Raw genomic sequence first — 10,739 nt, 5'->3', positions numbered from 1 at the left:
ATTTAAAATTTAGTTATTTTAAGTTTCACCAAAATCAAATTAAGGGTACCCCACAGGCCCACACCATTTGGTGTGATGAAATGGTCCACAGGGTTCATAACTACTCCTCTTACTACAGGGCGCTTACCTAGCCAACGCTTAGATCCGGCTCTACCCACACTTTTCTGGTTCACCCCAACATTCCCCACTTGTCCGACTGTTGCTGAGCAGTTTTTGGATATTAAACGGACCTCCCCAGAAAGTAATTTTAATGTGGCCAATTTCCCTTCTTTTGCAATCAGTTTCGCTACAGCACCCGCTGCTCTAGCTAATTGTCCACCCTTTCCAAGTGTGATTTCTATGTTATGTATGGCCGTGCCTAAGGGCATATCGGTTGAAGTATATTCTTTTTTTTATCAATCAAAACCCCTTCCCAAACTGTACAAGCTTCTTCCAAAGCATACGGCTTTCTGGATGTAGATGGTGATATCTATACAGATGGATCTTATATATATGGTATAATGAAGTACCACATGGGTGGATATATAGGAATCAAAATATCCGAATCACTCATTTTATGATCTTCTACATCCTAGGTCTTCCCGTTCCATCATCTGGCTTATGTTCTTCATGTAGCATTCAGACCGAATGACTCTATGAAATTACGTTGATACTTCCACATATTATGGGTAACGTAGGAGACATCTCTATTTTTCCCCCGGGGAATCTTTAGAATTACCACTGCTTAGCTTTCAATTCGCCTCTGACCATCAAATGAAATGTGAATAATCCGTCCTCTTCTCTTTGAAAGAAGGGGCGCTTCCGGTTCTGTCGGTGCTTGAAACAATTTTGTCTTCTCCATATTACTATATCTCTAGAGTCAATAATTTTATATGAGGAACTACTGAACTCAATCACTTGCTGCCGTTACTCTTCAGTTTTCTGTTGAGGTCTATCCTGTAGAGGTACTCAAATTGGATCAGTGATCGATTTCTAGGTTTCGTCGTAAACCTAATTGGTTACTTCCAATTACGTAAATCAATAGTTCCAAAAAAAAGGCGTTGTTCTTTGGAAGATCTATCTCGTGTCTGGTACTCCACGGTTCCACTCTGCAAGAACTCCGAATCATTCTCTTGAAGCTCATTCTGCAAGAACTCCGAATCATTCTCTTGAAGCTCATCCTCTTCATCATAACGCTTGCCCCGAAATGACCTGGACCAATAGGGAAATCCCAATTCATTGGGCCTTTCGATACAATCAAATAGAAAGCCCCAAGGGCGCCATATTCTAGGAGCCCAAACTATGTGATTAAATAAATCCTCCTCTATATTTTGCCGGTCGAGGGCTCCTTCTCCTTCCCCCTCTTCAAACTCCGATTCGTCTTTTTCATAGAGAAATCTCTGATCAAGGATAGAACAAGATCCTTTTTGCATCATATCTAAGGGATTCTTTGGTTCGGGTCGAAGAAGCAATGTCACTCGATCCTTATCAAACTGACTGCATGTCCGTGAGGATCCCACCAGAGCGCCTTCCACTTCTAATAGGCCACGAACTAGACCAGAATCATTCTCAACGAGTCCATAAGGAGTGATCCCATTTTTTTCATCGGGTCCGGGTAGAGACCAAAGATCTTGAGTGACCGATCCGGCAGAACAACTCAAAAGATTAAGAAGTATCGTTAATTTCTTCATGCTCATTCCAAGTTCGAAGTACCAATTGTACAAATAAGAATCCACTTCGTTACATGATTTCTTTTTCATATAGATAGATATAGGATCTATGGAGCAATTACTTAAAAGTACATTTTGTGCTACAGCCCTTCCTATCTGATAGAAAAGGATCCCATGATCCTGGACCAATCTTACATGGGATCGCAAATCCCAAATTCGTCTATGAAGAGCGGATCTAATTGTATTAGTATCTATAATTGATTTCTTATGTGTAATACTAATCGATAGGGCCTCATTGGTAAGTGCTACAAGATCTCGTGCATTGGAACCATGGTTATGGACCCGAATCCATTAGTATGGAACATTTTCTTTTCCAAGTGAAATCCCCTAGTATATGAAAGAGTGAAAAAGTGCTTTCGTTTTTGTGGAAGAAGAAGCCTTCGTATCTTAATGCACGTATTTAATTTATTCGGAGCTATTAGAGCGGGATCCACTTTTTGGGGAATATGAGTCGAAGCAATAACAAGAATATTCCTAGTTTCATAATCCCTGGAGAGAAGGTTCACTAATAGACCTAGGGAGAAGTCATTTGACTTATTCACATCCAGATCATGAATGTTTTGAATCCATATTATGCAAGGAGACATTGCTTTTGCTAATTCGAAATGAAGGGTGATATAAAGTAGGTCTTCATCTTCAGACATCATATTCATAGTTAGCGCATTCATGCTAGTTAGCAGTTCCGGCTCCATATCAAGGATATCGTCACTAGCATCAATATCGTTACTAGCATCAATATCGTCAAAACCTTGAAACTTTTTATCCAGGAACTTGTTCAGAAATACCGTAATGAAAGGAAGATAGGAGTTTTTCGCTAGGTATTTGACCAAATAAGATCGTCCAGTTCCTATAGAACCTATCACTAAAATACCCCTAGAGAGAGATAAGGCCAAGCGGAGCGAAAAGGGTTTTCCATGAGATGGTAAATGAAAACTATTAGCCCCACACGAAGTTTGTGAATAAGTGATTGTCTGATAATGAGCAAGGAATATCCGTCTTTCTGCTAAAGAGGATGTATTGAACTCATAATTCATTAGATACTTTTTATGAATGTCAACTAAGTCTCGTAAATAAATTGCTCCCGATTGTTCAATCATTTGATAACCAGAGTCATTCTTTGATAAATGATCACTATGAGTCAGACTCAATAAAATTTGATCAATCCTTTTTTCTGTCGTTAAGGTGGAGAACTGAACAAAGAATTCTCTTTTTTCATCATCAATCGAATCACTGTTTGCAACCCAGGATTCTATTTTATCATCAATCCAGTCCCCGTAGTTTATAGCCCTAAACTCATAATGGCGAGAAATAGATTATTTGAAATTCAATAATTTTCTATTGAATGGGACATTCTTTTACATCGACAAACAACAAGAAAGAAATTATTTAGCACCTTTTTCCAATACTTATTGAAAGTGCATTGCCGTGTCAGAAGAAGGTTAGCTATACTGATTCGGTATACTCTAAAGACGCCCTCGGTACAATATTGACGATCTCACAAAGATTTTTTCAGTGAATTTACATTTACTGATCCAATCTTTTACGGAATCGATCCCCTTTTGACTGTACAAGAATATGTGGAGCTCAGCATGTCTGGAAGCACGGGAGAACGTTCTTTTGCTGATATTATTACCAGTATTCGCTACTGGGTCATTCATAGCATTACTATACCTTCCCTATTCATTGCGGGTTGGTTATTCGTCAGCACTGGTTTAGCTTACGATGTGTTTGGAAGCCCTCGGCCAAACGAGTATTTCACAGAGAACCGACAAGGAATTCCATTAATCACCGGCCGTTTTGATTCTTTGGAACAACTCGATGAATTTAGTAGATCTTTTTAGGAGGCCTCAATGACCATAGATCGAATCTATCCAATTTTTACAGTGCGATGGTTGGCTGTTCACGGCCTAGCTGTACCTACAGTTTCTTTTTTGGGGTCAATATCAGCAATGCAGTTCATACAACGATAAACCTAATCCGAATTATAGAGCTACGACACAATCAAACCCAAACGAACAAAATGTTGAATTGAATCGTACCAGCCTCTACTGGGGTAACCCCAGTAGAGGGTTATTACTCATTTTTGTACTTGTTGTTTTATTTTCCAATTATTTCTTCAATTAAGAAAACGAGAGAGAACTAAAATAATAGACTAATCATTCTAGGTATTCTCTCTCTTAGCCCATTCGGAAGTATCTCATCTCATAATTATCCATGACTGTTTATGTCTCTAGCATGACCACTTGATGAAATGTGGAGGGAAGTGGCGGAAATGGCCGATACTACTGGAAGAATTCCTCTTTGGATAATAGGTACTGCAGCTGGTATTCTTGTGATCGGTTTAGTAGGTGTTTTCTTTTATGGTTCATATTCCGGGTTGGGTTCATCCCTGTAGTAATAGGATGAATTGAGTTGTATACATGAAAGCGTAAGAACTCAACGGATTCCCTTCTTTGTTTGTCTGATTTGAGGGAGAAGGTCCCGTTGAGTTCTTAATAATTAGAAGATTTTTTATAAGTTCATTGAATAAGTTCTATTTACTCAATCAATTTTCCCCTCCTCTTTTGTTTGTCCACCACTTTTATAGTATTTTATATTTATAGTATACGTAATTATGTATACGTAATTATTTATTATGATAAGATAATATAATAATAAGAAAAAAATACGTAATAACTCTTTTTCCACGATTAAAAAAGAACAGGGGTATTACTGGCATAACATCTACGATTGGATTCAAAAAATCATAGGCTTCGGGCAATTTGGCGAAGAAAAGACTACTCGGATAAAGGGCAGAATTAAGACAGATCAAACTAAAGATATTAAGCATAACAGACATTTTTTTCGTCGAGATAATTGCATTTTGATTGAGTTATTGATATAAGGAAAAATGAAGAAAGTAAGGTAGACATAAAAATCCTTCTTTTTCCACTCAATCAAAAATCCTCCAATTCTCAAAGGAGACTAGAAGAAATCATACTTTCATACAATATCTTAATTGAATTATATGTAATGATCAATAAATTAAGTTGAATTCTAGATATACACATGTCAAAATCCTAGCAACGAATCTATAATATCTATAATAAATTCTATAAAGAAGAAAGGTTTTCTATAGATAGTTGGACTGGAATTGACGAACACTTAATACCAATATTATTCTTTATTAGTATTAGTGTCCAATAAAAATAGAAATGGGGCGTAGCCAAGCGGTAAGGCAACGGGTTTTGGTCCCGCTATTCGGAGGTTCGAATCCTTCCGTCCCAGAGCATATCCCCTGTAAGTGTTCGATCCCTTTTGAGGCGGGTGTAAATATTATTTGGCTGCTAAAAAAAGCTAAAAAATCAAATCAAGAGTGTTCGTTATTCAAAGCGCATTCAAAATTCAATTTGAATTGAATACGAATTTGCTTATAATTATTCGAATTCAAATTCAATAACCGAATTTTGATTCCAACACAAAATCGAAAATCGAACTCAATTAATGTGTTTTTTTATCTTACTAATCTATTAAATCAATACAATTCCTCCATATGTCCTTCTACTAGGTTGTCCACCTAGGCCTCCAACTCACCATGTTTCCATTCTCATAGTGTCTATTATGCTGCCACATGTCATTCACCACTCAACAAAAAACTTATTTAAACATTAAGATTTTTTCACCATAATCATTTAATATCTCTCTCTCTCTCTCTGCTTGCTAACTCCACCATTTTCTATATTCCGGGAATGTAGATCGAGATTAATCGTTTTCCGGTAAGGTTATATATTATACTCTACTGGCCAACAATGTTATATGATTTTCCGGCAAGGTTATATCTTTTTCCGGCAACATCATATTTTCTTCCGGTTATTGTAGATATAACCTTTTTATCTTTATTTTCATTGTTAACTGGTTTTTTTAAATCAGTTTAGGTTCTAAATCAAAAACGACGATGAAGCTAATATTTCTACTTATTTACATTTTTCCGGTAAGCATTGCCGGTAAGTTTTTCCAGTTATGCGTTATACCTATAACAATGATTGTTTTATATTTGTTTGAAGTTTTATATTTTCGTGTTTTATTTTGTTTTACATGTTATTCTAGGTTCTAGATGAAAATTCGGTTCATCCATCGACGATATCATTATTTCGTTTTCCGGTAAGCTACATTTAAATTATGCGGTTATAAATTATAATTACAATCTTCCATAATATCAATGTTCTAACAAAACTTTCTTATTTCAGGTTATTTACCCGATTGATTTACTGAAGATTTCATTTTACTTTGATAATCAAAATCGGAGATACCATGGTTGTTATCATTATTTGTTATTTTCCGGTAAGACATTCAAATTTTCTGGTTAGAAATTAAATATCAAATGCTCAATAATATCAACATTAATATTCTACTTTATAATTTCAGGTCAACGTCCAGACTGATACAAGATCATTTCTCTTTAAATTCTACAAAAAAATCCAAGATACCATGGTCATTCTCACAATTTTGTTTTTCCGGTAACACCTTTAAAATTTTCCGGTTATTAATTATAATTCAAAAATCCATAATATCAATATTAATTTTCGATTTTATTATTTCAGGTTATTGTCCGACTCATATAATATAATTTCACGGATCGAGCATGACTTTATAAGATGTATTTTTTATATATATTGATGTATATTTACTTTTTTGAATATTCATGTATATTTACTTTCATAAATTTAGTTAATTGTAAATATTCATGTATATCGGAGATACCTTGATGTATATTTTTTTCCGGTGCGTTAATAAATGACTCAATTAAGTATCTCATTAATACAATTTAGTTAGTTTGACTTTCCTAATTTGTTTAAATAACCTAATTAACATGAATATTGTAACTTATTTGATTGATTGATTTGTTAGATGAGATTGAGATTTATAGATGGTCAAATTCAAATTCAAATAAGTTATGATGGTCAAACTCATATTTATAGTACTTTGTTACTGCCATTTATAATATAATTATTGTATTTCAAGTCAAATTTCACCCAAGTCAAATTTAATCAATCTTAACGAATTATAAATTAATTTAAAATCATTTCACCCAAGTCAAATTTAATATGAGTTTACCGTAATTATATATGGTTTTTTATATCATAACAACTTAATTTGAAATAATTAGTCATAATTTACATAATAATAAGTTCTCTAAAATTAATGGTTCATAATCGATACATAATAATAAGTTGACTAATTTATATTTCACATAAATAAGTAAATGAAGATCTCGAATTTGTCTATGGTATTTCTCTACATTTTTGGAATATGATTTAAATTTGAATTTCTTATTAATATCTATAATAATTGTTTGACTAACATTTACATGGAATATATATAAACAGGTTTCCAATTTAAACCGTATTTTTATTTGATGAAGTTGTCATGTTTATATATAAATCGTATTTTTATTTGGAATATATATGTTTGACTAACATATTGATGTCCTGTTTATACTTTCTGACATTTTTGTATATCCAACTGTTTTTCCAATATTATATTTATGTGAACAAAAAATTCTAATTCAGATTATGTTAAATTTACAAATTATTAAAATTATAGTTTACAAGTATGCTATTATTTATATTTTTGTTATAAAATTACAACTTAGCGTTCATACTATTACAAATTCAAATTTCGTTCTAAATATTTTAAAAGTACTACTTTCTAAAATAAATTCACGAAAAAGAAAAAAATTTCAACATCTATTATGCAATGCAAATCAAATTTTGCATATAATTTAACCTTTAATTTTTAAGTAATGATTCATAATAATGATTTGTCTAACATTTAAATGGAATATATATTCTCTTTACAATAATAACTTATATACATTTAAATTTTGATTATAGTGTTAAGGATGGTATTTGACTAACTTTATTAATGTTCAAATGTTACTCATTATTAAATATGTTATTATGGTATATTTAATTTGTATACTATTGTTTTATTATATTTTCAGGTGGTGAAGTAAAATGAGTTTCTTTTGATAGAATGTTTGAAGAAGTTTATGGTGGTTTAATATGAAAGAACATGTTTATGTCTTTTGTTGATGTTTTTTGGTTGTTCGATGTACATTAACTTATTGTAACTTTTAACTTTTAATATCTAGACAATGTAAATGGTTAACGTTTTGGTCCGAAAGTTTGAAGAATTTTTGTACTGCTTGAATTTGTTGTTTAAATTTATTATGTTTATTGATATGTTTTTTCACCCGTGTGTAACAAGGGCTATACCCTAGTATTCAAATAAATCTATTCAGTTATACTAACTTTTCAAAAAATTAATTCAACTGTTTAACACCAATAAATCAAACGCCATTATAATAATTTAATTTTTTAATAACAAAGAAAGAAACTCAAGAGTGGAAACGTACGTTCGGTTAAAAGGAACTATTCATGCGATCCAACATCTCCTTTAAATCCCAAAACAAACTCGTTCTTGATACAAAAAAACCATGGCATCCAAAGAAAAGCATGTTGAAAAAGATTCAGATACCAAGAATCTCATAGTTGTATCTGGTAACACTGATCGTGTCAGTAAACAACAAAAAGATGAAAAGGTAACTAAAACCGATTTAGGTATATCCATGGATAAACTTAACCTTGGTCCCAAAAAGAAACTACTTGTGCTTCCTATCACCGGGTTTCTCGTTCACCGGGCTCATCGTAGCCGGCCTAACAGCAACCCTAAAGTTGATCGCTTGCCGGATTTCCATTCAGGAAATTTTAAGAGTGAGTGAACAACATTATTATTATTATTATTATTATTATTATTATTATTATTATTATTATTATTATTCACGTTTTAATTTTGTTTGCTAGCACGTTTATATGTTTTGTGTATGTACAGTTTACAAGAGGCCATTTTGTCAAGAGTTTTTGAAGTTTTGTTTTGAGAGATTTGAAGTTGGAATTTGGTCATCTGCCATGGAGTTAGTATCACATTTTTTTTTTTAATTTACTTGTTATTTTGTTATGTTTGTTTGTTTAAATTTAATCGAACAAATAAGTTATATACATAGGTACTTAAATGAGTGGATTTATGTGTGGTTTGTTACCATTAAAGCATACTAAATTAAAATATATGTGACATTTATTTCTTACATAGTTTTTATGTTGTTTTTTGGCAATTCATGTATTATAAAATTTTATAATACATGTATATGACATATATGTGTACACTTAGTTTATAAAATGCAAATGAAATTTTTGTATATAAGGTTTATTAAAGTGATTTTATGGTTTTTATTTTCAGGCATAACATTGGTGGAGTTCTGACCAATGTTTTTGGTGACCTCAAAAGCAAGCTGTTGTTTACTTGGGTGAGTTTAACATCACCTTGATTACAAACCAGATCAGTTTGTTGTTAAGTGACTTGAGGAATTTATTTAACCAAATTTTAATGTGTGATATGAGAATGTATATGTATTACTTTAATAAACTATATAAAATTTACTTTTTTATGTGTAAGGGTGCTTCAAAGACTCAACTGAATAATCACAATCCGACAACAATGTTATTTGATTAATCTTTATATTATAACTGTAACACCTGTTTACCAATCTAATCATTTATTAACGGTTTTTATGCTTTAACAACTTTTGTTAGGATCAAAACCAATGTACCAAGACAGATTTAATGTGTTTGGACAACAAAGACAAACCAGTGTTCTTAAAAGAACTCAAGTCAATATGGAAGATATATAATGGACAATACTCTGCATCAAACACGTTGTTGATCTCCGATCCTGTGAAGTCCCTTCTAAATCCTGTATTACTCTATATATACGTCATTTATATATGTTTACAAAATAAATTACATCTTCATGTTGACGTTATATGTGTTTTGTTGTAGCCAAACACTTCCATTTCTACTAAAAACTATGATCCTGAAAACAAGGAAGATGATCTCTTAGGTCCGAATGGTGAGATGCGGGTGTTTTTAGATGGGTTGGCGGATGCTAAAGATGTTCAGAGTTATGTGAAAGCTCACCCGATAGGGGATCCGGCTATAACGTCTTCTCATGCTGATTGGGACTACTATTCCAAAATAATTCGTTATTTTGGCAAGAAAGAATTTGGTGATCGCTAGAGCTCATCTGAATCATTTAAACAAAGAGGGCGTTGTTGTCTACCTGTTTATCTTCTTTTTGTGTCTGGTTTATAATGTCAAGACATGTAACTGTTAGGATTTCAGTTTGTTGCTTCTAAGTTTGATTGTCAAGTTCAACACACTCCCAAGTATGTGTTCAAATATTGGATTTCAAACTGAACCGAAATTGTTTTAAACCGGAATCTGAATTGGTGTTATTTAACTGGTTTCGGAAATCTAATTAATTTGTACCAACCCAATCCAATAATAAACAATGGTTTGATTTAGTTTTTAATTAAACCTTGTCTTATGCATTATATATAGTATAGATAAAATAAAATAAAAATAAAACTTTCTAACTGAACAATACCAAAACACCAAACTGAATCATAAATTTGGTTTGGTTCAAAATTTTGGTGTTCACCAGAAAACCTTCAAACTGAAAACCAGATTAAGCACTCCTACAACTTACTGTAGCTAGTATAAGGTGAATAATGCAGTACACGTTTCATATTTGTTCAGAGCTTCGACATTGAATAGTCGGTCAATGATTCTTTTAATAGAGTAACGCTTTGCCCTAGACGGGTGCCCGCGCAATGCAACGGGTGTTGAACATGTTAATCACGTAACAAATTTAAGTGTTTATGGTTCGGTTTAAACCTTAAAATCGTTTAAACCTGTCATTGGTTTAACTTCTTTTTCTTTTTTCTTTTTTTTTTACTTTCGGTTTATTGGTCGGTTTCAAAATTTTTTCAAAACGTACTGAACGGTTGGTTCGCGGTTTATACTGGCAACCGGCCATAAGAAACCAGACCAGACTGTAAATGTTGAATGCATTTTAATGTTTTTTTATTATTAATTATTAGATATGTTTTGTAATATATATTAGATATAGTTAAAATTTAATTGAACATAA

At 32.5% G+C, this 10,739-nt stretch overlaps 1 protein-coding gene across 1 annotated transcript; it reads left to right on the top strand.

Annotated features, from left to right (window-relative positions):
* The first annotated feature begins 8,184 nt into the window (after positions 1–8,184).
* LOC143614835 (uncharacterized) lies at positions 8,185–10,097 on the top strand. Its single transcript, XM_077088155.1, has 5 exons — positions 8,185–8,464; positions 8,583–8,664; positions 8,988–9,054; positions 9,341–9,502; positions 9,587–10,097. The coding sequence occupies exons 1-5, from the start codon at positions 8,188–8,190 to the stop codon at positions 9,821–9,823; spliced, it is 825 nt and encodes a 274-aa protein (XP_076944270.1). The 5' UTR covers positions 8,185–8,187; the 3' UTR covers positions 9,824–10,097.
* Positions 10,098–10,739: the final 642 nt, after the last annotated feature.

The sequence above is a fragment of the Bidens hawaiensis genome, unplaced genomic scaffold (assembly GCF_021521415.1).
Source record: "Bidens hawaiensis isolate Kalapana, Puna unplaced genomic scaffold, B.hawaiensis_p1.1 tig00041188_1, whole genome shotgun sequence".
NCBI classification, from domain to species: Eukaryota; Viridiplantae; Streptophyta; class Magnoliopsida; order Asterales; family Asteraceae; genus Bidens; species Bidens hawaiensis.
Note: the sequence above shows the minus strand (reverse complement) of the source record. Positions and strands in the feature narration are given on the sequence as shown.

Coding starts and splice junctions, on each gene's coding strand:
- LOC143614835 (XM_077088155.1), top strand. CDS start 8,188: ATGGCATCCAAAGAAAAGCATGTTGAAAAAGATTCAGATACCAAGAAT. Junction 8,465..8,582: donor CCATTCAGGAAATTTTAAGA/GTGAGTGAACAA, acceptor GTGTATGTACAG/TTTACAAGAGGCCATTTTGT. Junction 9,055..9,340: donor GCAAGCTGTTGTTTACTTGG/GTGAGTTTAACA, acceptor AACTTTTGTTAG/GATCAAAACCAATGTACCAA.